Source organism: Falco punctatus, assembly GCF_963210335.1.
Source record: "Falco punctatus genome assembly, chromosome: 9".
Classification (NCBI taxonomy): domain Eukaryota; kingdom Metazoa; phylum Chordata; class Aves; order Falconiformes; family Falconidae; genus Falco; species Falco punctatus.
Genome location: NC_137589.1, coordinates 29,761,551 through 29,787,573, shown reverse-complemented (window position 1 = coordinate 29,787,573; position 26,023 = coordinate 29,761,551). Strand labels below are relative to the sequence as shown.

General features: G+C 61.6%; 3 protein-coding genes across 7 annotated transcripts; 2 read left to right on the top strand and 1 right to left on the bottom strand.

Moving 5' to 3' along the window:
* SEMA4G (semaphorin 4G) lies at window positions 1–18,450 on the top strand. 5 transcript variants are annotated; one of them, XR_013930486.1, is made up of 16 exons: window positions 9,617–9,851; window positions 11,038–11,186; window positions 11,747–11,809; window positions 11,893–11,991; window positions 13,161–13,254; window positions 13,486–13,599; window positions 13,797–13,963; window positions 14,113–14,282; window positions 14,446–14,590; window positions 14,669–14,891; window positions 14,976–15,091; window positions 15,456–15,607; window positions 15,828–15,889; window positions 15,987–17,240; window positions 17,432–17,550; window positions 17,633–18,450. XR_013930486.1 is itself a non-coding variant. In XM_080402442.1 (15 exons), the coding sequence occupies exons 2-15, from the start codon at window positions 9,725–9,727 to the stop codon at window positions 16,835–16,837; spliced, it is 2,532 nt and encodes an 843-aa protein (XP_080258568.1). In that variant the 5' UTR covers window positions 1–1,418; window positions 9,617–9,724; the 3' UTR covers window positions 16,838–18,450. The 5 variants fall into 5 exon arrangements, 1 of the variants encoding a protein (XP_080258568.1); XM_080402442.1 differs by adding an exon at window positions 1–1,418 and having other exon boundaries at window positions 15,987–18,450; XR_013930485.1 differs by lacking the exon at window positions 17,432–17,550.
* A 52-nt stretch (window positions 18,451–18,502) lies between these two features.
* MRPL43 (mitochondrial ribosomal protein L43) lies at window positions 18,503–19,597 on the bottom strand. The gene is made up of 3 exons (XM_080402458.1): window positions 19,462–19,597; window positions 18,930–19,036; window positions 18,503–18,731 (listed from the first exon to the last, which is right to left on the bottom strand). The coding sequence occupies exons 1-3, from the start codon at window positions 19,590–19,592 to the stop codon at window positions 18,517–18,519; spliced, it is 453 nt and encodes a 150-aa protein (XP_080258584.1). The 5' UTR covers window positions 19,593–19,597; the 3' UTR covers window positions 18,503–18,516.
* On the top strand, window positions 19,591–25,010 carry TWNK (twinkle mtDNA helicase; the record flags this gene model as incomplete). The annotated part of the gene is given in 6 exon segments (XM_080402443.1): window positions 19,591–19,875; window positions 19,877–21,128; window positions 21,671–21,911; window positions 22,576–22,683; window positions 23,041–23,182; window positions 23,860–25,010. Coding segments are annotated over 6 exon segments (2,280 nt in total). The 3' UTR covers window positions 24,112–25,010.
* Between the last annotated feature and the right edge of the window lie 1,013 nt (window positions 25,011–26,023).

Below are 26,023 nucleotides of genomic sequence, written 5' to 3'. Positions count from 1 at the left end.
TGCTCAGTCCGCAGGCAGCATTGGGGGTGCTGGGTGCGGGTGCTGCGTGCACAGCAGGGCCTGGGGTGCTGGGCGCGCAGGCAGGGTCCAGCGAAGGTGGGGCAGGGGTCTGACCTGCTGGGGTCGAAGTGCTGGGGGTGATGCCTTGGGGGCAGGACTGAGGGGGATTCGGGGGGATCTGATGTAGGTGACGATTTGGGGGTGACAAGCTGGAGCGGAGGTGGGGCTATGCAGGACCCAGTGACAGTGCAGGTGGCTTTTTGGGGGACAGGTGTGGGGTGAGGCGGGGCTGGGGGACATGGCGAGCGTCTGAGGAAAGACAGTGGTGGGCATTACAGCCAGATGGGGCACCAGCTCCTGGAGGAGGGCTAGATACAGCCCCTCCCCTCCCCAGCAGGTCGGGGGGATGGGGGCAGCTGGGGTTAGTGTTTGGGGAGGTTGAGCATTACCTGGGGGCAGCGGGTGTTTCAGTTGGCTGGGACGAGGTGCTAAACCAATGCAGGTGGTGCAGTGCAATCCCTGCCTCCCCCCTCCTTCCTTTCGGGAAACTGGGGGGGGGCACGGGACGTGACTTATCTGAGCCCTGAATCTTGGGATTCATCTCCGTGGGGTGCATGGCTGTGGGGCTGGCGGATGCCCCCAGGCAGAGGGGGACCGGCTTGTCCTGGGGGCTTCTCTGCACAGGGCTTTGTGCCGCATCTCCCTGCCGATCCAAGGTAGAAGGGACCTGCTGTGCAGCCGGGCAGGACCGGGATTTGGGGCTCTCTCTGCCCTCCCCGTCAGTGCCCAGGTGGGCCAGTGCTTGTGCCTGGCCTTTAAAATCGAGAGTGGGAGGGGGAGCCATGAAAGGGCTGTTCAGGTGCCAAGAAAAACAGTCTCCAAAGACAAAGAGACTGCCCAAAATGGACGAGGAGTGCAGATTCCCCCGGAGGCAGGGAAATTATTAATAACAGTGATGGCATTTCTTGTGCTAGCTGGCCTCCCACCGCGGGTGCAGGCTGCTTTGCCTCCCTCCGCGGTGGGCGCAGGCTGGGACCCCCGGCCTGAGCCCCAGTCCCTGGTGGGATGGCTGGAGCGATGCTGCACGCCTGTCCAGCTGGACACGTCTCTGCTTCATCTCGCTTTGGCCGCTCTGCCCGGAGGGTTGAAGGGCAGGGAGCTTCCCCCCCCCAACATGCCGAGATTCCTATCTTGACTTTGTTTTTGTGTTGCAACCGGAGGCGAAAAAAACACCAAAACCCCAACAACCCTTTCGGTTCCTGCAGCTTTGTGTGGTAGGCTTGCTCTCCCCCCCTGCCTCTTCCAACATGCATTTGAACCTTTCACCACTTTCCCCACCAGGAATGCAGCAGGTTTGCTGGAGCCGGGGCGTTTATTCAGCAAATCTGGCAGGTCGTGTGCCGGGAAGAAGCATCCAGGTGCGCTCGGCAGGGCCAGCGAGGGGGGGCTGTGCTGGCACCCTGTGCAGGAGGGCAGCAGTGGGTGCGGTGGAGACGCAGTGCCAGCCTTGCCTGGCTGCCTGTGGGGAATTTCCCCCCCCCTCCCCTCCCCGCGCTTGCCCGCTGGCTCCACTTGGCATCCTGATGGGACTTGTTGAGAAGCGGCCCATGTGATGGATGGTTTGGTGAGGGGGAGCTGGTCCCAGGGCACCCGCTGCCTCTTGGGGAGGTGGGGGACAGTCCCCCCTGAGTTTTTGATGTTCACCTGCTGTGAAAGCCCCCTGGCAGTGGCTGGCTGCTGCTGTGGGTGCTGGCCAGGTGCCTGTGCCTGTTCAAAGGTGAGAGCTCTCTGTCCTGCTGGCACGTCAGGAGGAAATGCTGCTGCCACCGTCCCTCCCCACCTGGCTGTGCTGCCGCTGCTGGTGGTGATTTACACGCACGCACGAGGGCTTTGGCTTAGCAAGGTCATCACCAAACCCATCCCCTTCTTCCTCCTGGGGCCCAAGCTCCGCTATCCAGAGACAAGGGAAGCCAAGGGTTTCAGGCACCATGTTACTGCCTGGTGCGGGGGCTGGGATGCAGCTTGGCAATTCAGGGTGTGCTCCGGGTTGTGCTTTTCTTGTTGCTCAGAGTTCCCCCCAGGGACAGCCCCATCTCCGTTACCTGATGGAGGGCTCTCATTTGACTGTTGCAAAGCCCAGCCCATGTAAATAAGGTGGGGAGCTGATTTTGGGGCAGCAAAGCTGGTGGTATGCAAATGGCTGTGGGAAAGGCCAGGCGCTACTGCTTTGCACCATGCAGTTTTGAATGCGGAGTTCAATATCAAATTGGGTTTGACCCCATATTTGAGCCTTTATTGGAGGGAAAGCGAAGGAAACGAGAAGAGTTTGTTAAAGATGGAAGCCATAAACTGCTTCCGTCATCTGGTTCTGCTGAACTTTTGAAAAGAAAACAGTTTATCTTTGGAATAAATAAAAGAGAGAGGGACAGGCTTGTGGTAGAAAGCTCCGCGTTCGTGCCGGGTGAGCTGGGTTGTGCTCCAGCTCTTGCCCCCCCTTCCGAGGGGACCCCAGGTTGTGTGAGATTCCTGAGCCTCGGTTTCCCCTCAGGGAAGGGGGATGGTGGGAACCGCCGATGGTAGGAATCCCGGGCATTGCCAAAAATGTCTTTGAACCTCATACCTGGCTTTGGAAAAAAAATGGAAGACAAACCGGCTCTGAACAAACACCCGAGTTAATTCCTTGTCTGGCATTGTATGAGCCCAGTGAAATGAAACACGGCGCAGCCATGGGGATGAGCAAATGGATTCAAATGTATAAAAAAGCCCCAAAATCTCCTGGTTCTGAAATGTCACTTTACGTTTAGGGTTGGGATTTTTTCTTCTTTTCTTTCTAATTGTTCCTGGGAATTTAATTCTACAATTATTTTCCTGCTTCTGCCGTGGAGACAGCGTGCTTCAGCCACAAAGCCTTTGAAGGCTGAACTGCAGATGCATCGGGTGCTGAGCCACTTGGATGCGAACGCCCCCTCTCTGGGAAGCTGGGCTGTGGTATGGAAGGCTGTCTGTCCAGCTGTCCGCCTGTCTGTCTGGGCTGCTGAGGGGCTACCGGCAAGCCAAGGCAGGAAAGGATGGAGAATATTGGGTTTTTTTGGGGTGACATTGCTAGCACCGAGCGTGCCTCCTCCGTGCAGTGGAGGAGGTGGGAGCCGTGGGGGGTTGCAGCCCGCATTCCAGGGCTTGGTGGCCATACTCTGCCTCCCCCGTGGCCTGAACGTGAGGGCAGGCTGGTGGCAGGTGAAGTCAGTAAGGCCACCATGTCTCAGCATCATCCAGTTTCACTTCCCGGTTCCTGCGCAGCTCCTGGCTGAGTTCTCAGGCTGCGAGGTTGGCCCAGGGCTGCTGCCGTGGGGTTTCTGCAGGGGGGAGACGTGCTGTGTGGGAAGGAGAAGCTGCAGGGACTGTGTCCTCACTGCTGGCTTGTAAGAGCTAAACAGCCTCTGGCACGCAGGGAACTGCTCCTGTGAGGAAAGATTTGCAGCTCAGCCCAGGGATGCTGGGTCCAGGCTGGCTGGGGCACCCCTTGGTGCTCTTGATCCCACCACCAAGCTGCAGGGGCTTGCCCTTCAGCCCCCCCTCCCTGCACCCTTCCCTCCCAGGCCAGCTCTGAGCGAGGCTTCTGGGGCAGTGGAGCCAGACCAGGAACTGTTTCAACTAACAGCCAGTGTTGGTGGGTTTTCCATACGGATGGGGAGCGGAGGAGCGCTCTGTTGTGTCATCCCAGGCAGTGTGCTCTTGCTGTCCACTTGCGGTGTGCTCAGAGCTGCTGGAGTGGAGCCGTCCCTGTGCCTGGTGTGCAGCTGCACAGGCCAGAGCAGCGTTCCTTGTTTCATCAGTTGGGTTTTTCTGGGTGAGTTTGGGTGAGAATGTCAGGAGAGCTCCATGGGGACTTGGCAGTGAGCTCTGTCAGTGCCTGGCAGCCCCTTTGAACCTCCTGCTCCACACCAGACCCAACCTGATGGAGAAGAGGAACGAGTTCTTGTAAGATCAGTGAAAACAGGGAGCTGGGGAGAAGCTAAAATGTCCCGATCCCTGCAGCCAGGCAGGGGGCAACTGTGGCTGGTCCCTGCCCCTTGCTGGGCGAGCGGCATCCCCTGGGGGGGTGCTGCAGGGAGATGAAGATAAAGGCACAGTGCTGGGGCACTGCAGATCTCTCAGAAATGGGGCTGTTGTTAGTTTTACTGCTGATGGATCAGCTTGTCTTTTCAGGGATGTTTAGATGTCTGGCTCCCGTCCGCATCGGTGCCCCTTAACTTGGCCCACATCCCCGGCTGGCTCCGCTCGCTCTCACATCCGTCACTTTGCTCCTCCATGTGCCTCCCCCCTGCTGTGACGTTGGTGGGATCAGAGCTGGGCACTCTCCTCTCGGCAGCGGATGGCAGCTGTGCCATGCCAAGGAAATTTTGAGCCGGTTCCCATGGCCCAGGGTGCCTGCTGCCCGCCCCCCGGCTCCGTGGCGGCTGTGCTGTGTGTGGGGGCTTCACGGCTGGAGAGGGCAGGGTCTTCTGGAGAGGAGATGGTGTTGCTGCTCTCCCTCCCCTCCTCTGTGCTCGAATCCAAATTTGGGTAAAGGAGGGATATATCTGCTTCCCAAATCACTGAAGCTCTCAGTGCGTGTCTGCTGAAGCGCCTCAGGGTCAAGCATGGTTTTGTTTAAAGAAAGCAACTAAAATAAACTCCGCGAGGGGCTCCCGGGAGGTCACAGTGCTCCTTCCCTCCCCGTCCCTAGCCCCCAAACCCAGCATGGCTCCCCTCTTCCTGGAGGGCTTTCGGCAACTTGGCATATTTTTCTTGCTGTTGTTGACAAAAATCCTGGCTGGTTGAGAAATATCTGTGCAGCAGCACCAGCCCAGTCCCACGGGTCAAATCCTGCCCCTGCAAATCTCTGCCGGGAAGGGTGGCTTGTCCTAGGCTGGCCTTTGGGGATGCTGCCAGGGGTGACCCATCACCTTGGAGGGCGTGAGGCCATGAGCAAGCCCCTGTGATGGACAGATGGATGGCTGGACACCACGGGCTCAGGGTGGACCCGACATGTTGTCACTTGCTGTTTGGGCTCTGCGGCAGAAGCAAAGTGCTGGAAGTTCGTCAGGGGCTGAATTAAAGTTGCCTGGCAACCTCCTTCCCTGCTCCTCTTCCCGCATCTCGCAGGATTTTCTGCCTAAGGTTTGCAGGCTCCGGGGAAGGGAGGCCCATAACACGCTGCGCTCGCAGCCGGGCAGGGGCCAGGTTGCCTCTCGCTGCATGGCTGCTTTCGTGTCATTCCTTGGCTCCTTCCCATGCCTGGGAGCCAGCAGCTCTCCCTCCCTCATCCCCCAGAGCAGGTGCCTTTCCCCTCGCGCCCCTGGGCACTGGGAATGGGTCGGGCTGGTTTTGGCTGAACCCGAGGGCAGATCCTGGGGGTCCCTGGCGGGGTGAAAGGGTGCTGGGGCAGTGGGAACGTGGCTGGGGGAGCCAAGGGAGACAGTGGGGTTGTGTGCTGGATTTGGCCCCCATGAGTGAAGCTGGATTGGCTGTGTGGGGTCTGGAGTGCCTGTGCCAGGCTGCTGTGAAAAAGCAAGGTGTAAACCATGTCTTCTGGTGCAGTCTTTGCTGGGAATTTTGTTAAGGCTGTTTTGCAACCCCGTTACCCCGAGGAGACCTGCAGGAAACCCTGCCCTCCCTGGGAAGCCAGCAGGTTGCTTGTAGGAGTGCACAGTGCCAAGGGGGGCAGCCCATGGGGAGGGGAGAAGGGTCCAGCAGCCATCCTAGTAGCCTGCATGGGCTTTACTAGAGCTTGGTGGAGCAACCACAAGCTGTCCACGGAGTAGTGGGATGGGGAAGCGTCCAATCCCACTTTGCAAATCTCTGTCCTGCCATCCAGGATGGTTGCTGGGGGTGAGCCAGAGAAGGGCTGCTCCCACTCAGTGTTTCCATTCTTTCTCCCAGGTTCCCTTTAAATTAAAGAGCTGGCGTTGTTTTCGGCTGTGCTGCCAAGGAAACAACCGTGGGGGGCCCATAAGACCCCAGCTGAGGTCCCTCCATATTTGCCAGCCCCACGGACAGCGCAGTTTCCCTGCATCACAGCTTCTCTGCATCGCAGCTTGTGGCCACCTCTCGGTCCCAGGTTTTGCTGCCTCGTGGCCAGCTGGAAGTGGCCACCATGGCTAGCAGAAGCTCCCAGTGCAGCGGCCATTGAGGGCAGCAGCAGCTTTGACTGGTTTCTTTGGCTGGATCCAGGCTGGCAAGACCTGCCACCTGGGAAATTCACTCATCAAAAGCTTTTTGTGCCTCCCGAGACGCTGGTCGTGGGGATTTTAAGGAGGTGCCGACTGGGCCGGCTCGTTTGGGTGTGCTGTGCCGGCCGGGTGCCGGTGGGAGGCTGAGGCCAGCACAGTCATGCTGGCACAGCTTCCACTGTGACCCAGTAAACCCAGTCAGACCTGACCGGGGCTTGCTGGCTCCCCTGCACACTCACGCATGCCTGCACGCCTCCACCACCCTGCTGCTTCCCTGGTGTTCCCTGCGGACCAGCAAACCTGTCCTGCCGGCGGCGGGAGCTGAGGCTGGGGTCGGGCTTGCCTGGCTCCATGCTGGGAGCCGTGGCTGCATCCCACAGGAGCACCAATAGCTGGCAGTGGAAGGGTGGGCTTTGGCCCCCATGGACGTTGCACATTGCAGTTAAAGTGTCTGGTTCCTGGCTTCACCCCACCCTTGTGGCAGCCATCGGCCCCATGGCCAGATCCTGCCTCCACCACCCTTCTCCTGCAGCATCGCTGGCTGGGGCGGGAGCTGGGGCCTGATTCCAGGTCCTGTGTCGGCCCCCCTTGCTCTGGGAAGTAGGTGAGGTGCCAAGGGGCTTGGGAGCTCACTCCTGGGGATGGGATAGACTTTTCTGGGAAGTTGTTCTCTAAACCTCAGAGTTCATTGGAGCTGCTGCTGCTTTTCAGCCTCTTCCTCTCCCACTTTTGTGTCCCTCCTCCAGAGAAAACTCTCTGTGGCTCTTCCCCATGGAAGTGCTGGGCTTGAGCAATCCAGCCACCCCCAGCTCAACTGGACCCACAGACCAAAACCTCCTCTGCCTGCTGTGCCAGCCCTTGTCTTCACACAGCGCTTTGAATTTGCACCCTGCCAAGGGGGAAGTGATGGGTTTGGGGGTGCTGGGTGCAGCTGCAGCCTGGGGTGATGCTCTGACCAGGGCCAAGGATGGTTTCAGTACCTTCCTCTTTCTCCCCCACTCTATGAAAAATAAAAAATAAATAAAAAAATAGGGAAGCTCAGCACAGCCCTTCCCTTCAAGTAAAATATTAACTGGCTCTTACAGCTAACTGATTAAATGTCCTTTAGGACAAAGCTACATCTGATCTTGGGCGAAGTAGCCTTTGGAAATGGGTGTAGCTGCTGCCCTGGAAAAAGGGAAGGACCCAGCCCTGGCAGCAGGGGAGGCTGCTGCCCCTGCCCGGCTAGGAACCCGGCACAGCTCTGCAGCTTCATTTATTATTTTTTGCCCCCTGTGCTGGCTGAGTGCTCGTGCTGGTTAAATGTTAGCTGGGGCTGGCTCACAGGGCGGCACTTGCCCTGCAGTAAGCACCATCCCTGCCTCCCTGCCCGGCCACACTCCCAGTTCCAGTCCCTGTGATGGCCAGAGCTGGGCAGTAGGCAAAGTTCAGGGCTTGTTTGTTCAGGGGAGATAAGGCGAGGATGCCTGGGAGCACGCAGGCGGCTTGCAGGGCTGTTATTCATTTATTAGACAGTGTTGTTTGCCTTGTCATAAGAAGGTTTTTCCTCCCTTCTGCTTTCCCAGTCCAGGTGCACTGCGGCTCTCATGGCTTGTGCATGATTCTGGGCTCGTGATCCCTTGTAGAGTCCTGGGGAAGGGTCACGACAGCTGCCTAAGTGTCCCCTGTCCTGCTGGCAGGGTGGTGAGGCATCAGCGTGGGGCTGGCCGGAGCACTTTCGGGTGCTTTGGTGCTCCAGATGCGACCCTGCTGCTTGCTTCGTCCAAAAAACTTGGTGGTTTTGGCTCGTGCTAGACATGGTGCCACTAAAGCAACTTCTCACTGACCTCCATCCCCACTCATCTGCTTTGCATCGCCCTGTCAGGCCCATCACTCACAGGCAGACCCTCGGTCCAGACAGGGCTTGTCCCAGGAACAGGAGTTAGTTGAAGGAGGGACACCCCAGGTCACCATCCTCTGCTCCCCGGGGAGCTCAGCCCTGCGTGCAGCACCCTGCCTGCACCCGGCATTGGGTGCTCTGTCCTGGACCAGCGTCTGGGGGGTAGGGAGGCAGGAGGGAGCAGGGGGGAACATCTTCCCCCAGCCCCATTCCTGGGTGGGGCAGCAGCCAGTGCAGGTGCAAGGTCTGGGTCTGACCCCCCCCAAGAGAACAGCAGTTTAGTGCACACTCCAGGACTACGGCTGGATCCCACATCTGGCCTCTTGCTTCCCTTTTCAGCCCCAAAGCCCTTTTCACTTTCATTTCACTTTGGGTTTACCTCCCCTCTGCCTGAGACCCGGCAAGGTATTTGCTTCGGGGAAACCGTCTGCAGCAAGCATGTTTGAACAGCTTCTCTACAGGGCCAGGTATTTGGTTTATATAGATAGATAGAGATATATATTTCAACCCCTCTAAGCAGACGTACAGGTGCTGGTTGTGTATGGGGAGCTCTCCTGCTCAGAGATGGCCAGGTGTCTCCTTCCTCCTGCAAAACGACCTGGTGGCTTCCCCTGATGCAGCTGGGAGAGGTGGGGTGTTATGTGGGAGGCACAGGATGCATGAAAGCAAGAGCCAAGGTAGATGCTGAGCTTCAAGGCAGCCTGGGATGAAAAAGAAACTGAAATTTTGTGGAAAAACACTGGAGGGAAAAACTGTACTTCCCTGAAAAGACTTCAGCTGGAAAGGTGAAGATGCCAATGGCTTCTGTATGGGTTTTCCTTCTCGCTGCATCGCTGTGTGCCTGAAGCATCCTTCCCCCACACCTGTGTCCTCAGGAATCTCGTCATTTTAGGAGGGGTAGAACTTTGGGGACAAGTATCTTGTGTGGCAGGGGATGGCCAGCTGTGCTTTTGAGGAGGAGTGGAGCCTATGGGCTCCCTGGGACCCTCCCCCACCACCTGTCCTGCCACAGCCCAGGGCTAGGGGGCTTGGCCCTGAGCCCCGCTCTTTGCTTTTGGGGGTAAATGTGGCTGCTTTTCATGTGTGAAAGTGCAAGGGGAGATCAGCTGGCTCTGCTGAAGCATGTAATTCGGTCAGGGAGAGCTGCAGGAAAAGATGGCTGAGAGGGAGGGAGGGAGGAGTGCAGAGCAGACCTGGAGGAAAACAAGCCTCCAAGCAAACCAAACCAAGCACTCAGCAAGTGACTGCAGCCCCATGACGGAGCAGATACTGAGCCAGGGGGATGCTGTGGGGGTCGCTCTGCTCAAACTCCCCTCCCTCCCCTGTGCTGGCTGCAAGCTTCAGCACTGTGCCTCAGTTTCCCTTTTGGCAAACGATGTTTTGCTTTTCCCTGAAGCCATCCCTGGGCTGAGGCTGTGCCTGGTCAGGTGTCCATGCTTGTGCATGGCTGGCCTCTTCCCAAGCCCGCTTGTTCATGAGATGCTGGGGACAGCAGGAGCGTCTGACTCGGTGCTGTGTGTTTCAGGAGGTTTTGGTGGCCAGTCCCATCCTGGGGAGCTGGGGAGCCCGTCCCAAGCCTGTGCCAGCCTGGCAGTAGCAGGCTGGGTGGCTGCCCTTGCCAGGGAGCAGGAAGATGAGCGGAGGCACGGCCTATCTCCTGACAGTTCTCTTCATGGTGACTGTGGCAGTGATGGGCTACCCGTCACGGCGGTCTGCCACCGACCTGGATGCCACCCCCAGGACAACAGTCACCTTTGACGGTAAGGGGGTACGGGCCTTGGTGGTGGGTATGAGGTTTAGGATGCCAACACCGAGTTTGGTGCATCATGGCTGCATCCAGTCTTCGCCAGCCCCCCAGAGTGGGTGGCTCAGCATGGGGGGGTGGGGTCGGGGGTGGGCTAGAGAGGGGTCCTCTGGTCCCCTAGGCTTCAGAAACTGGAGCCTGCATGACTGTCCGGTGTTGGGTGCCCAGAGCCGATGTGCCCCAATGGATGGAGCAGGGCAAAAGCATCTCCCTGAAAGCCAGGGGGGACAAGGACATGCAGGGAGCCAGCCTGGGCCAGCCCCTGGCCCTGCCCAGCAGCCCTTGGAGGGTGTCCGGAGCTGGACACCACACCTGGGCTGGGCTCTCACAGCCCAAATAGTCGGCAGGGAGCTTGGCCTCCAGCTCTGTGGTGTCAGCCAGACCCAGCAGTGTCATTGTGCCTTGGGCATCCACACAACTTTTTTGATCTTGTTAGTGAAGCCCAGCTCAGCGGTCAGCAGCGGGAGAGGATTTCATTTGCAGCTGGGGTGCCATTTTCTCCCCAGGCAATGCCTCCTTTTGGGGGACTCATTCCCTCCCTAGCTCCCTCTGGGGTTACAAGCCCTGTGGGATTTTCTTCTCCTGCAGTGGGAGGGTCCGAGTCTGGCTTGGGGTCCCTGTGGCCAGGGCTGAGTCCCACCTCACGCTTCTCAGCCCACCAAACTGGGTAGTTTCTCTGGCTCGGTGGGCAGGGAGCACCCAGCCGCACTGCAGAAGCCCAACCTGTGCAAGGCAGGGCAGTTTTGGTTCAGTTTTTTGCATCCTTCCTTTTGGGCTGGCTGGGTTTGGTTTGGAGCAGGGGTCACTGCCCCAGCGTGTTTTTGGTTCCTCCAGCAGTTCCCCAAACTGCATGACAGGTCCGTGCTGAGCATGGACTTTGCAGCTCCCACCCCTGAGCTGCCATTTTAACTTGCAGGGAGAAATCTCCCCTGTAAGCCTGAGCCAAATTAGTGCCATTCGCCTCTTACCAAACCTCCCCTTTTCCCTTCCTCCTGCCGTAACCGCTGATACCCACCACTGCCTGTCTGATAACCTTGGTGGGTGCTTTCCCACACACCCCTGGCTCCATCCTCTGTCTTTTCCCAGTGGCTTGTGCTACGCCTGCCCCGGGGTCCCCCCTAAGGCCGCTGTTCCCTTTGCAGAGTTGTTGGGCGTCCGGCACTTCAGCGCACGCACCCTCAACTACAGCACCCTGCTGCTGGAGGACGACCGCGGCATCCTCTACGTGGGAGCCAGGGGAGCCATCTTCGCCCTCAATTCCAGTGATGTGGCCGACGGCTCCCACCGCACGGTGAGCCCGGCCTCTGCCCGCTGCTGTCTGGTTGTCCTCTCCTGTCCCACGCTGCCCGGTCCCTGCCTGAATTGTGGCCACCCTACCCCTGCTCATCCCCCCACTTGCCATCTCAGGTCTTGCCTGGAGGTGCTGTCCCCAGTTCTGTCCCCAGATCCCCCGTGTGTGCATGGTCCTTCAGCCAGGCAGCGTGGGGACAGCAGTGCAAGATATCCCCAAGCTCAGAGCTGCCTGCTTCGGGGACACCCCAGCAGGATGAGGGGCAAGGGCGAAGCACACCCATTTGCTCCCCCTGGGAAGGACACCCCAAAATCCTCCAGGGTCCTGTGGGTGCTCTGGGGTTTCTGCCTGCAGGTCAGGGTGTGGGACTGCTGTCGCCCTGGGCTTGGGGGGGATGCAGGCAAGGTGCCATCTCACGCTCTGAACTGCTGTCCTCTCTCTAAATAAAAGAGAGGATTTTAGCATCTCTGATGGCTCTGGCAGAGTCTGGAGCCTGCAGTGACAGGGGGACCATGCAGTGATGGGGGGTCATGCAGTGGCAGTCCCTCTTCCCCTTGCAGATCCACTGGGAAGCCTCCCCGGAGAAGCAGATGGACTGCCTGCAGAAGGGCAAAAACAACAAGGTAGAGCTGGTGGGTGGGTGCTGGGTGTTGGGGGGGCTGCCGCCGCTTTCCACAGCTCGTAATGCCTGTCCTCCCCCTCGCAGACCGAGTGCTTCAACCACGTGCGGTTTCTGCAGAGGCTGAACAGCACCCACCTCTACGCCTGCGGGACCTACGCCTTCCACCCACTCTGCGCCGCCATCGTGAGTACTGCTCAGCCCCACAGCTGTCCCCTGTCCCCTTCCACCGTGTCACCCTGGGGTGGTGCAGCCCTCCTCCTCTCCCACTGTTCCCGACCCACAGCCCCACTCCCTTTCTGCCCTCATCCCAGCCCCTCCCCAGCTTGGGAGCAGGCGAGTGACCCCCAGCCTGGCATGGGTGGGTTTGAGGACGCAGCCACCGTGACACAGATGCCCAGAGTCCCCACCCCGGTACTGGAGTTGGACTCTGATCCCATAGCAAGGTGGCTGGGAGTGGATCAGTGCTGGAGGGGGACACATGGGCTCAGCGGCACCGGCAGGTTTGGATGTGCCAGCACTGGAGCTGGTCCCCAGCGCCTGCTGTTGCAGGGTCCCTTCCCAAAGTAGGGGGCAGACTGGCTGGTGGTGGGTGGCAGGTGTGCCAGGGGAGGGTGACAGTGGCAGGGATGACTCAGCAGCCTCTCCCTGGGGATTTCCCAGGTGAGGCCAGGGGTCCCTGTGTGGCCGTGACTCACAGCAGAGTGGCTGGGGACAGCCACGTCCCTTGGCAGCGGGACTTTCAGCCCTGTGCAGTGGCTCCTCAGTGACTCAACTGCCCACCTCCCCTCCCTGAGCTGGGGGGCAAAGAGGCCTGAGGGTCACGTCCCCAGTGTGGCCGGGGAGCCCTGGAGGGGCCATGCCCATTCCCGTGGCTGTGCCACCGGTCCGGTTTGGCCATTGCACACCCTGGGAGCCAGGCGGAGGAGCTGCCGAGCTGGAAGGGCTCATTATTTAACATGCTTTGAACTGCAAACCCCAAAGAACGTAACTCCTGCTGTGATGAGGACGTCACCTGGGGGGACCCAGCCCGGCTGGGCAGCGTCTGCTGGCCAGGCACAGCCCAGGAACATCAGCTGTGCTGGCCAGGCCCTGCCTGGTGCCCACATGATGCCAAAGTGGGGTGCTGCGGCTCCCCTTCACATCTTCGCCCTCCCCTGCTCTTGGCTGGGGGCTCTGGCTGCCCATGTGGTTTCTGACCAGCTGGAGGGTGCTGGGAGGGGTTGTCTTGCTCAGACAAGGGCACAGCCGTGAGCATCACTTTGTCCCCACTGGCAGCTTCTGCAAAGCCTGGGGCTGGCAAGCATGTCGGGTCTATCCCCTCCTGTCTAACGTGGTCCCCTGTCCCCCTCAAGGACGTGAACAGCTTCATGTTGCCATCCCACTTTGAGGAGGGCAAGGAGAAGTGTCCGTATGACCCTGCCCGTGGCTACACCGGCCTCATCGTGGGTAAGCGACACCTTTCTCAGGGCTGGCGGGAACATGCGGGATGCCACCAACCGTGGCCCATCCCCAACACCCCCATGGGAGGTCCCCAGCCAAGTGAGCTTTGTGGGGGGGGGCCTCAGCCAGCCAGGACTTGGCCCTTCTCCCCCTCTGTGTGGGGCGTGGGGGTGCTGGTGGCTTTCAGGGCTGTCCGAGGGGTGTGGGGCCATGCTGATGGGTGCCTGCCCTACCCAGATGGTGGCTTGTACACGGCCACACGCTACGAGTTTCGGAGTCTCCCCGACATCCGGAGGAACCTGCACCAGCGACCGCTGAAGACGGAGGAGTCCCCGCTGCACTGGCTGAATGGTGAGATGTCCCTGTCCCCTGCGGGACTGGCGTCACGGACTGTGGGATGCTATGTATTGCCTTGGGGAGCTTGGAGCAGGGGTGGGGGGGAGCCCTGGGGTCCTGTGTGGTTTGCCATGAGAAAAAACCGAGGCGGGGACAGATCCCCCATCCTGTGGTGGATCCCCCATCTCTACCTCTTGCTTTGTGTCCCCTAGATGCTGAATTTGTGGCCTCTGTGCTGGTCCAGGAGAGCAAGGACAGCCCTGTGGGTGACGATGACAAAATCTACTACTTCTTCATGGAGCGGGCAGGCGAGGAGACCACGTCCTTCTTTGACAAGAGCCAGGTGGCTCGAGTGGCCCGGGTGGCCCGTGTCTGCAAGGTAGGCATGTCCTCAGCCACAGGGAGCCGAGTGCTGCTCCTCCCAGCGCAGGCTCTACTGTCCTGCACCTTGGGGGAAACTGAGGCACGGGCAGAGCGGGGCACACACCGCTGCCGGCCAGTGCAGAAATTCTCCCTGCACCCTTCCAGAGTGACGTGGGGGGCAAGAAGATCCTGCAGCGCAAGTGGACGTCCTTCATGAAGGCACGCCTGGTCTGCTACATCCCCTACTATGAGGTGCTGCGCAGTGTCTGCAGCCTGGACGGGGGCGGCTGGGCCAGCACCATCTTCTATGCCGCATTCACACTCTCAGCACAGTGGTGAGTGGGGCAGTGGCCAAAACGGCTGGGGCCAAAAGTCTGCGGCACGGGGAGGACTGAAGATGCTTGAGGGGATGTGCAGGCAGATGCTGAGCACCTGGGGGTGCGTCGGTGGGGCGCAGCCATGTGTCTGCCTGGGCTCAGGCAGGGCTCTGCCCCCCAGGAGGACCATGGAGGCCTCGGCTGTATGCCGCTACAGCATCTCAGCAGTGCAGCATGCCTTCGAGGGCCCCTACATGGAATACCAGGACTCAGCTCGCAAGTGGTCCCGCTACGATGGTGCGGTACCCGAGCCCCGGCCCGGCTCCGTGAGTGCCATGGGGTGCAGAGTGAGGGGAGCATGGGGCAGCCGCATCCCCCCCTGACCCCCCATCTCCCCCGGGCAGTGCATCACGGACCACTCCCGCAGGAAGGGCTACAACTCCTCGCAGGACCTGCCCAACAGCGTCCTGGACTTTGTCAAGCTGCATCCGCTCATGTTCGAGGAGGTGAAGCCGGCTGGCGGGGAGCCGCTGCTGGTGAAGAAGAGCGTGGCATACAGCCAGCTGGCTGTGGACAGGGTGCGAGCCCTCGATGGCCGCTCCTATGATGTGCTCTTCATGGGGACAGGTGAGCATGGGATGAGTTTACCGGGTCTCTGCTGTGCCGGGAATGCACCCCACAGTCCCTCCTGACCCCCGCTCTCCTCTCCAGGAGACGGCTGGATCCACAAGGCTGTGGTGCTGGGCTCTGGCATCCACATTGTGGAGGAGATGCAGGTGTTCAGGGAAGCGCAGCCCGTGGAGAGCCTGGTGATCTCCCGCACCCAGGTGAGGGGTGGAATTAGTAGGGGGGTACCACACGCGGGGCATGTTTGTGCTGCGAAGCTGCCATTGGGCTGTTAGAGGCACAGGGAGGGACATGACTCCTGGGTCACCCAACTAGGATACGTGCCAGTGCCCGGTGGGGCAGCCTGGGGAAAGGGACCGGCCTGGCCCCCACCTCCTTGGCAGGTGCCAGCTGCAGCCATGGGCACTGATTGGAGCTGGGGGCCCTGCCCCATGCACCCCCACCAAGGGAGAGCTGTGCTGTGGGGCTGGGGGGGGGGGGAGGGGATCTCTGGGCACCATGGGGCACCCCACAGCCCAGCTGCACCATGGCAGGGCAGTGCTGAGCCAGGCCTTTCCCCCCCAGAGGAGCCTGTATGTGGGGGCAGCCAGTGGGATCCTGCAGGTGCCCCTGGCCTCCTGCACCAGGTACACCTCTTGCTATGACTGCATCCTCGCCCGGGACCCCTACTGCGCCTGGGATGGCAGGGCCTGCCGCGCCACCGCCACCGCAGACAGGTAGGAACAGGCTGCCTGTCCTTAGCGGCGTCCCTACGAGCCTTCCACCTGCCCCATCCCTTCCACCTGCCCCATCCCGTGCTGTCACATCACCCCATGGCACAGCCGCCCTGGTGCCACCACCGAGTCTGGCATCTGGTGGTGGCTCTCCCGGTGGCTGTGATCCTGTAAGGGTGGGCTCAGCCAGGGCTGTATGGCTGAAGCCCCCTATGCCTTGCAGCACCGGGCTGGTGCAGGACATTCAGAACGGCAACGACGGATGCCGGAGCAGCTCGGGGCGGGGTGAGTCTGTGCTGCCCCTCGGGACCACGGGGGATGCCAGTGTCCAGTGTCTCTTAGGGTGGCTGGGATGGGTGTGAGGCGGTGTGTGTCCCCGCAGGCTCCCTGCTGTGGAAGAACCGGACGGTGCTGCAGGGGGACGACGTGCTGCTGCCCTGCGACCAGCGCTCCAACCTGGCACGAGCCATCTGGCTGCTGAACGGCAGCGAGGCGCTGGGCTCAGGGCAGGACCGGCTGCGCGTCGGGGTGGACGGGCTGCTGGTGACGGACACGCTGCCCCAGCACAGCGGCGAGTACCGCTGCTACGGGGAGGAGCGGGGTCTCCGGATGCTGCTGGCCACCTACAGCCTAACCGTGCTGCCCGAGCTGCCTCGTGGTCCCACGGCCACGCCCCAGCCCCACACCGCCAGCCAGGTGTCTGGTGACACGAAGGTGGCTTATATCTCCGTCATTGTCACCTTGGTGGTACTGTGCGCCGTGCTCAGCACCGTCCTCCTCTATGTGTCCTGCTTGGAGAAGCGCAAGGGCAAGTATGTCCTGGGGGAGCCGCGGCCAGCCAGCGTGGAGCTGCAGACCATCTCGGCCAACTGCCTGCGCAAGGGCCGCCGGGAGGAGGAGGAGGAAGAGAAGGAAGGGCTCACCTACCCTGACGGCTGCCTGCGGATCATCCCTGGCGAGGCACCCACAGCTGCCACCTCCCCAGTCAAGGAGCTGCCGGCCGCCGTGCCCCCGCTGCCGCCGCCGCTGCCAGCCGAGCTCACCAACGGTGTGGGGGCTCTGCCCAACGTCCTCCGCAAGATGAACGGCAACAGCTACATGCTGCTGCAGCAGCAGGAGGAGCCCCTGACCTCGCCGCTCTACAGCGCGTCCTTCACCGAGGAGCTCAGCAAGATCCTGGAGAAGCGGAAACACACGCAGCTGGTGGAGAAGCTGGATGAGAGCTCCGTGTAGGGGCTGGGGGGGGTCCTGCCAGCGGGACCCTCCTCCCCTCCAGCCCCTTCTCCCAACCCCTGCCAGCAGTGTTACAAGACTCAGGCAAAACTACCTCCTGGATGGCAGAGCCGGGCCGGGCCCGGGCTCAGCCGTTCCTTTGGCTTTTCTCTCTCCTTTTGAGACTCACTGTACAGAAAAAAAGAAAAAGAATCTATTTAAATTTGGGAGCTCTATTTATGTATAAAAACCCACTGACGGTGGCCACGAGCTGGAGGCAGGAGCTGGCACCTGGCTGAAGGTGGACACCGGGGGGAGGGTTTCTGTCTGCCCGCTCAGGTGTGAGACGCTGTTGTGGACGCATGGACTCAGCCTGCCCTGCTGGGCATCCCTCGGCACACAGGAACGGGATGGCTGCTGAGAGGTGGGTGAGGAGCAGGGAGGGAGGCTGGGGGCTCTCACAGGGCGCAGGGTTCCCTCCCAGCATGGGGCCAGGTTGGGTTTTCCCCAGCTGCCCACTCACAGGTGGGAGAGGGGCTGCGGACACGTCTCATGGGGCGGGGTGGCCTTGGTGGCTGCCAGCCCCTGCCCGCCGTCCCACATCTGCCCCCTCAGGGTCTCCTCTCCAGGAGAGGATGGTTTGGCAAGGGATGGAGCCGGGGCAAGGAGCTGACATCCCAAACACCCCAGAGCAGCTGGTGGAGAGGTGCATGCCCGCTGCGAGGAGGCCCCAGGTGAAATGCAGGGCTAGATGCCCTGGGGAGGTGGCACCCCTGCAGCCTCTGACCCTGACAGGGCTTTACCCCCTCTCCCCAGGGTGCTGCACAAGAAGAGTGGGATGCAGCAAGATGCACCGGCAGCAGGACCAGCACCGCCATGCCCTGCAGCATGGCAAGGGACCAGCACACCACCCACATCCCCCCAACGTCTGCAGCAGTCCCATGGCCCTGGGAAACAAGTTTCTGCCCTCCTGCGTGGTACCATTGGAGAACTGGGGTTCAGACACAGCCCTATCCCCTGCGGACAACATGTGGGAGAGGAAAAATCCTCAACACAGCAAGGAGGAGGAACTGTGGACAAGGACCTGCCTCCCTGTGGGGCCTCCTGCTCTTCATGGCACTTTCCAGGGGCAGCCACTGTCCCTAAATCCCCCCAACTACCTCTACTCCTGCCGCCTCCTGGGGGACCCAAGGGATTAGGGTGACAAAAGCATCTCTGCCTGAGGACAGTGCAGTAACACCAGAGAAGCTGGGGAGGGACAGACTTGCTGGGGTGTGTGTCCTCCCTTCTGTGTTCCTTGCTGGCACCTCCAGGATCAGGACATCATCTGGAGCTCAGCCCTGCAGAGGGGGCAGGCGGGAGTGGCAGCCCCTGGGGTCCCTAAAAAGGCTGGAGCCCAGGGCCTCCTGCCCTAGAAGAACAAGGCTTACTGGGAAAAGGCAAGAGCTGGATGGCTGGGCTCTCCCACCCTGCCCCCACTGTTGCTTTTGATGCAAGGGGTGGGGTGAGCCACCCCCGAGCACATATGCACACACCCTCCACCCCACCCCAGGAAGGGTATTGCCCTCTGTGTCTGGCGTCCCTCGTGCACAGCCCCCACACACGCCCTGGCAATAAACGCGGCTCTGTCTGGACACGGCGTGGTGGCATCTCTCTGCAGGCAGGAGGAGAGATGGATGCGGAGGCTGGGGGCAGAGGCTTTATTTGGGCTGCAGGCGTGGGCCCTGGACAGTGAGGATGGAGGGTTTGTTGGTCAGAGGGTGCCACTGGCCCTGGATACTGGGGTTGTCAGTGTGGAAGGGTTTGCGGATGCGGATGATGTCCAGGCCAGACTGCCCAGCTAGCTTGGTGGCCAGCTGCACGATCTCTTCACACGTCTTGCTGGCGACGAGCTCCTCCCGCACAGTCCCGTTCACTGTGACAGAGCAGGGGGGTCAGGCCAGACCCACGCACCCCCACAGCCCACATCCCCCCCCCCCCCCCCCCCAGGGAGCAACTGCTGTTCTCCCATCCCACAGGGCTGCCAGCCCCAGCACCGACTGCAGCTGAGCAGAGACAGCTCCTGTCCCCATCCTGCCCCTCCCCAAACCTCCGTGCCCCCCTCAGCACTCACAGTACTCGGCCAGCAGCAGCGGGGCCCGGCCAGAGCGGGGGCTGATGTAGAGGACGACATCGGGGTGCTGCCGGGCAAAGTCCAGCGCCGCCTCCTCCACGAAGTCCCTGTGGGGGGATGGGGGGGCCGTCGGCCCCAGTGGGGTCACAGAGTGGCGATCACCGCAGCCCCCGCCCCAGAGCAAAGAGCAGAGGTAGGGTCACCCCCACCCTGGTGCCCCTGCCCGCGGGAGGGGTCACAGTGCAGCGGTCGGGGCAAGTCAGAGGCCACCACCAGCCACCCCTGCGCCAGGGGGGCCGAGGTCAGGTCGCAGCGCCGCCTTCGAGCGCCGCCCCCGTCACGGAAGAGGGCCCGAGTCACGGCGCCGCCCCTCCCCCCGCCTCTGTGGGTCAGAGGTCAGCAGCACCTTCCCCTTCCCTATACAGAGGTCACCACAGCTTCCCGTAGGCCCCTCCTGCAGCAGGTCGGGTCGCCAGGCCCCCGCGCCATCCCCGGCGCTCAGGGGCGGCGGGTGCGACGCCTCCGACGGTACCTGGCGCCGCGGGCGTCGGCCGCGGTCGGGCTGAAGAGGAGCTGGAGGCGCTGGAGCTGCCGCACGTAGCGACCCACGCCGTTGTGCAGGACGGCCGTCAGGAACCGGCTGGGCGTCCCGCGGCCCGTCATGGCGCCGCTCTCACCCGGCACCGGAAGCGGAGCCGCGCGTGGCGGCCAGGACATCCGCCCCGGGTCCGCTCGCGGAAGTGACGCTCCGAGCGCGGCGGCGGCGGGGTCAGGCAATGGCGGCGTCCGTGGAGCTCCACGTGAGGGGGGCAGTCTGAGCGGCACCGGGCCGGGGGCCGGGGGTCGAGGGGCCGGGGGGCCGGGGACCGCGGGGCAGCCGCCGATGCGGACCGGCAGCGGCGCGGGCGGGTGCCGCGGCGGCCCGGGCTGGGGCGGGCGCCGGCGGGATGGCGGCGGTGCCGCTGCGGCCCTGCAGAACCGCTGTCCGCCTCCTGCCGCTGCTCAGCGGCGGGACGAGGAGCAAGGGAGCCTCCCTGAGCCCCGGCGTGCCGGGCCGCCTCACCCAGCGGCGCTACAAGAAGGACGTGCTGCCCTCCCCCGAGGGGCCCGTGCCCTCCGTCTCCATCACTGAGATCCGGCAGTACCTGCGGGCCCAGGGCATCCCCTTCCACGATGGGTACAGCTGCCTGCACACCCCCAGCCTCTTCACCAGTGGCCAAGAGGCCCAGCCGCCGCCCTCCAGCTCTTCTTACACGCTTTTCATTGACAAGACCACGGGCAGCTTCCTCTGCACGGCCACTCTGGCTGAGGGCACCTGGCAGGACTTCCAGGCCAACGTGGAGCTGCGGCACCGCGGCATTCCCCTTGCCAGCTCGGAGGAGCCGGAGGAGGACACGCAACAGGCTCGCAAAGATGCCCACAGCATCTGGGACCGGGCGGTGCCACTCTGGGAGCTGCTGGATGAGGAGGAGACCAACGAGACCAAGGCCATGTTCGGTATCTCCCTGGTGACAGACACCACCCTGAAACGCTTTGGGGTGCGTTATCTGAGGACTGCCAAGTCACTCGTCTTTCCCTGGTTCAGCCCCCGCGATGCGACGCTGAAGGGCTTGAAGCTCATGAAAATGGAGAAGAAGGGAGATGTGATATCTTACGTGGAAGAAACATTACCCCGCTTCGATTCCTATCGCAATCTCTTTGGGCTGCCCCTGATCAGCCGCCGAGACACAGAGCTGGTCTTAACTGGGTGGGAGCTGGACGCCCTGGCCCTGCACCAAGCTACGGGGGTAGCCAGCCTGGCCCTGCCACGGGGGACCACCTGCCTGCCCCCTGCCCTTCTGCCCTACCTGGAGCAGTTCAAGCGCATCACGCTGTGGCTGGGGGAGGACCTGCGCTCCTGGGAGGCCGCCAAGCTTTTTGCCCGCAAACTGAGCCTCAAGCGCTGCTCCCTGGTGCGCCCTGGTGACCTGCAGCCCCGGCCTTTGGAGGCTCTAAACCAGGGCCTGAACCTCACTAGGATCCTGCGTGCTGCCCTGCCTGCCAGCCACAAATCCATCATTTCCTTCCGGAAGCTGCGCGAGGAGGTGTTTGGGGAGCTGGTCAACACCGAGCAGGTGGCTGGCATCAAGTGGGCGCGCTTCCCCGAGCTCAACAAGCTTCTCAAAGGGCATCGCAGAGGGGAGCTCACCATCTTCACAGGTGATGGGCAAACAGCTAGTGGATGGGGGGAGCAGAAGGCTCTTCAGTGGCTTCATTCTCCTGGTGGTGACAGATCACGAGCCTTCCAGGTCGCTTTCTGCTCATGGCTTCAGCTGAGCCCATCTTGAGGATGTGTGAGAGGCTGGGGCATGTTCCTAGGTGCCGTGGGGCCGGGCATGCCAGTGTGGCGATGGGTCCCTGCCTGGGGTGGCACAGGATGTCCTGAGATGTCCCGAGAGGTCTCTTACCCCTGCTTCCATCCACCATCTACTGTCTGAGCCCTCCCTGTGCCCCCGCTACTGGCTGCCAAACATTTCCTTACACCCCACAGGGACCTGCTGGCTCTTGAAGATGACAAATGTGTGCCCAGACATCTAGCCTAGCACAAGATGCTGCCTGTTTATGGTGGGAGCACTGTGGGTGGGCTGGTCTTATCCCTCTCCCTGTCACTTCCACCTCCAAACAACTCCCCCCCAAGTATGTTCAGGATGGGTCAGGTCGTCTCCCCCAGCTAATTCATCCTGTTGTTGTCCCTGTGCCAGGCCCAACAGGCAGCGGGAAGACGACCTTTATCAGTGAGTACGCGCTGGACTTGTGCATGCAGGGGGTGTGCACACTGTGGGGCAGCTTCGAGATTAACAACGTTCGCCTGGCCAAGATCATGCTGACGCAATTTGCCACCCAGCGCCTGGAGGACCAGCTGGAGCTGTATGACGAGTGGGCTGATCGCTTTGAGGACCTCCCGCTCTACTTCATGACCTTCCATGGCCAGCAGAACATCAAGTATGAGCCCACATCTTCATCCCCAGTGGCGTTTACCCGTCATGGCGCGTGCTGCAGGACCGTGGGGAGCCAGGGCTCGTCTCCTGCAGTGGGTCACAGACTTGGGGCTGGTAGGGGGCACGTTGGGGCTGTTCAAGTCCCGGTGTTGGCCTGTGGGAACTGCATGGCTCACCTGGGTGCATTCCTGCTGATGCGGGGACTGTCACAGCCTCCCTGTGTAGTGGGGGTGAAGGGACGAGACAGGTCCCTGCGCTAGGCGGCTGCTCTACAACCACCCTCTGCCCCTGGCAGGATGTGCCCTGCCCCGGGTCACCTAGCAGCGCTGCTGTTTGCTGAGGAGCGAGGACAGGCACCTCCACCTCCTCTGATTCACTAGGTGCTGTGGTGTGTGCACGCATCCTCATGTGTTCTGAGGGTCCCTGTGGGCTTGGGGGATCATGGAATAGTGGGCAGGGGCCACGTGGGCAGCAGCTGGCCTTACCTGTGGGGATGGGGCTGTGTCTGTCCTGTGACAGGAGATGTGGGGGTGGGACATGCCCAGGGCCCAGTGGGAGCCAGGCTGGTACCTCCTAGCTCTGCCTCTCCCTGTCCCCATGCCTGGCTCAGCATCCCCATCCCTGCCTTTGCTGATCCCTGGGGCTGATCCCGGTCTCCCCCTGCCCAGGACAGTGATTGACACCATGCAGCATGCCGTCTACATGTACGACATCACCCACGTGGTTGTTGACAACCTTCAGTTCATGATGGGACACGAGCACCTCTCTGTGGACAGGTAGCCTTTCTCCAAACCACCTCCTTCCTGCGCCAGCCTGTCACTGGAGCTGGCCCTGTTGGGTGTCACACGAGGGCTGGGGACCCACGCAGCAGGTCCCCTTTAGTCCTCTATGGCAGCCCTGTTTTGTTGAAGGGCAACTACCGCCCTGGGGAGGGAGAAGTGGGGAAGGGTAAGCTGGTTACCTGTGACCGCTGTTGTGCCCTATCTCTTTGGCTGTGTGGGTCTGGCTGCTTCACAAAGAGTGAGCCCAGACCCCTGGATGCTTCCTGCTGTGGGGCAGAACCTGGCAGCATCTTGCTGCTCCCCTGCACTGAGCAGTGGCAGCCCCTGACCCCATTCTTGCTGCTGTGGCAGGCTCGCTGCCCAGGACTACATCGTTGGTGCCTTCCGCAAGTTTGCCACGGAGAACACTTGCCACATCACACTGGTCATCCATCCCCGCAAGGAGGATGATGAGAAGGAGCTGCAGACAGCCTCCATCTTTGGTTCTGCCAAGGTGAGCTGGGCTGGGGTGGCCCTCCTGTCCCTCAGGCACAGCATGTTCCCAGGAAGAAGCTGGGATACATTGGGAAGCCATCCACAGCTGTCCCCAGCACCCTGAGTCGTCACTCAGGGCCTGAAAGATGCTGTGAGAGGCAGGACATCCCCAGGCCTCCTGTCACCTGCTGAAGATGTGGAGTCCCAAATTGGCCAGGCCTTGGTAGGGAGATGCAGACGGGGAGGAAACCCTTTGCCAGCTAAAGCTCTGCTGGCCCTTTAGGTGCAGTTAATTAATACTCATCAGCTGTGAGTGGGATGTAGTATGAAATAATTAAAGAAGGAGCTAGGGAGGGTGCAGGGTTGGGCTCTCTGAGTGCTCCAGTCTGCTGTGATGCTGAACAATCCTGCAGTGGTGGACAGGAGGAACTCTTGAGTGCATGGCCCTCCCGTGCTCGCTTGTTTCCCTAGGGCATGCTGTGGCTTCAGCTCATGCCTGTCTGCCCAGTGGGTCCCTGGGAAGTCCTGGGGGAACACAATGGGTAGATGTTTGGGAGGTGCTGAAGCTGCTGGGGTCTGGGATGCCCTGTTACAGTGCTCGAAGGAGCTGGGCAGGCAGCCTGTGAGCACCTCTGAGCCCTGTGACTGGCTGCATCCCCAGCACCCTCCTGGAGATGTTTTCCTCCCCCCCCCCAGGCCAGCCAGGAGGCTGACAACGTGCTCATCCTGCAGGACCGTAAGCTGGTGACAGGGCCAGGGAAGCGCTACCTGCAGGTATCCAAGAACCGCTTTGATGGAGACGTGGGCGTCTTCCCCCTGGAGTTCAGCAAGGCCTCGCTCACCTTCTCATCTAGCAAAAGTAAGGTCAAGGTGAAGATGAAGGAGGAGAAGGCGCTCTTAGCCAAGAAAGCACCGGAGGGAGGCTCGGGAAGCTCCAAGAAGCGATGAGCCTGGCAGGTCTCTTCCTTGGTCTGTCAGGAGGGATGGGGACTGGTGCTGGGGGCATGGACCTGGGGCGTGTCGGTCCCTCCTGCCCCAGGAGCAGCAGCCGCATGCCGCTGTGGCCCTTTCTCCTCCTGTGTGAACAAGCCTCATGGCCACCAGCATGGTGTCTCTGAGATGTGGGGCCATCATGAGAGAAATGGGCTCATCCCAGATAAGAGTGGCCAGGGGAAGGTGCTTTGGCAAACACTGGCCGCTCTGTACTGGTGCTACGTGCGGGGGGAACTGAGTCAGCAAGGGTTGAGTGAGGGGGGTGGGAGGGTCAACTCTGGACCTGGGGCAGGTTGTTAAATTGTGGCTAAAATGGAGCAAAAGTCCCGGGCTGTCACTGGTGGGGGGAGCTGTGCAGAGGGAAACATAGTGGGAACCCTCCAGTCACAGGTGGGGCCCTCTGGGCTCGATCCTGGCTGGTATGGAGCCAGCGGGGGGAAGGAGGTGGAGGGAAGCGTGGGAGATCGTGGATGGCTTTTGCCCCAGAGCTGTGCACTCCTCGTGGGATGTGGTGGGAGCTGAACCCCCACAGCACCACTGCTCGTGGCAGGGAGGGCAGCACTGTCCTGCACCGGCAGCTGCTCTGGCCGCTCGGCTAACGTCGGCTCAGGGTCTCACCCGGCCCCTCGGGGGGCCGTCACCAGCAGTAAAACCTCGGGGGGCGCAGCCCTGCCTTGTTCTGCGGGACTGGGGGGGTGGCCACCCCCGTGCCTTCTGGGCTGGGGGCAGCGAATACTGTGACCTGGCCAGTCCTTGCTGTGGTAGGACAAGTCCACAGCTGGATCTTGGTCTAATCCCTTTGGGGTTGTTTTTTTTTCTTTCCTAGTTTTATTAAAACATAAATGCGAGTGCCATTTCTGTGCTGCTGACCCTGTGACTGGGAGACCCTGAGGCTGGGGGGTGGGAGGGGGACTCCAGAGGACTTGGGGGATGCAGTGCCCGGGGTTGTCCCCTCTGCGCAGGGCATCCCGCCCGGCCCTGGCACACGGGTTATTGCCAGCCTCCGCACCAGGCATAGTTTTAACCTGAGCCATAATGAGGGGCCGGGGCAGGCAGGCAGCACACACCCAGCCCCGGGTTTCCGGGGTGCACTGGCTCTGCCGGAGAGCACCCTTGGGTGCTGCTGGTGCGGGTGTAAGCGCCCCCCTGCCCCGGCAGGCCACGGTGATGGCAGAGGAGTGTCCCAGGGAAATGGAGGTAAGGCAAGCGGGTAGCCGGGCTCCCAGTGGAGCTGGGTCAGGATTTGCATGGGGGGGTGGGGAGGGGCTGCGGGTGTCCCCCCTCAGCCCGAGAGCCCCCTCTGGCCCCCATTTTCCCCTAGTGTAGCCCGGGGCAGGTGCTGTCATGGGGCTATGGAGTGGAAGTGGGGCAGTGGGAAAGCCCAGGATCCCCAACTCCCACCCATCCCTTCTTGGGGCTGGGAGGGGGTGATGGAGCTGAAGCTGAGGGGGAGCCTGGGTGACCCCAGACCCTGGGCGGCCCCAGACCCTGGGCGGCATGGAGGTGCCCACAGCTCCCCAGGCTGTGAGTGGGTTGATGTTGGTTTTTCTCCCTTGTCCCCCAGTTTGGGACTTTTGCGGAGCTAGGGGATGGCAATAGCTGCAACATCTCATGGTAGGGGGGTGGGTGGGTAGGGTGATGTCCAGTGGGGCTGACACACGCACCCCATCCCCCTTGGCGGGGTGCTGGGCTCCCCAAATAATTTCGGGGGGCATATCCTCGGAGGCGACCTTCACCCCGCGGGTCTGGGGCTGTACTGGGGGACGCAGAGCCCTGAGGTGGGGTGTCTCAGCTGATGCAAAGAAGGGGACAAGCTCTGCGACCCCGACCCCGACCCCCCCCCCCCCCAAGCCCGGAATCCCCCGGA

Excerpts from the sequence above, each read along its gene's own strand:
- SEMA4G (XM_080402442.1), top strand. The coding sequence starts at position 9,725 with ATGAGCGGAGGCACGGCCTATCTCCTGACAGTTCTCTTCATGGTGACT. Across the intron at positions 13,600-13,796 it reads CCCGCTGCACTGGCTGAATG|ATGCTGAATTTGTGGCCTCT; the intron begins GTGAGATGTCCC and ends TGTGTCCCCTAG. Across the intron at positions 15,092-15,455 it reads TGGTGATCTCCCGCACCCAG|AGGAGCCTGTATGTGGGGGC; the intron begins GTGAGGGGTGGA and ends TTTCCCCCCCAG.
- MRPL43 (XM_080402458.1), bottom strand. The coding sequence starts at position 19,592 with ATGACGGGCCGCGGGACGCCCAGCCGGTTCCTGACGGCCGTCCTGCAC. Across the intron at positions 19,037-19,461 it reads GCCGACGCCCGCGGCGCCAG|GGACTTCGTGGAGGAGGCGG; the intron begins GTACCGTCGGAG and ends ATCCCCCCACAG. Across the intron at positions 18,732-18,929 it reads GCTGCTGCTGGCCGAGTACT|TGAACGGGACTGTGCGGGAG; the intron begins GTGAGTGCTGAG and ends GCTCTGTCACAG.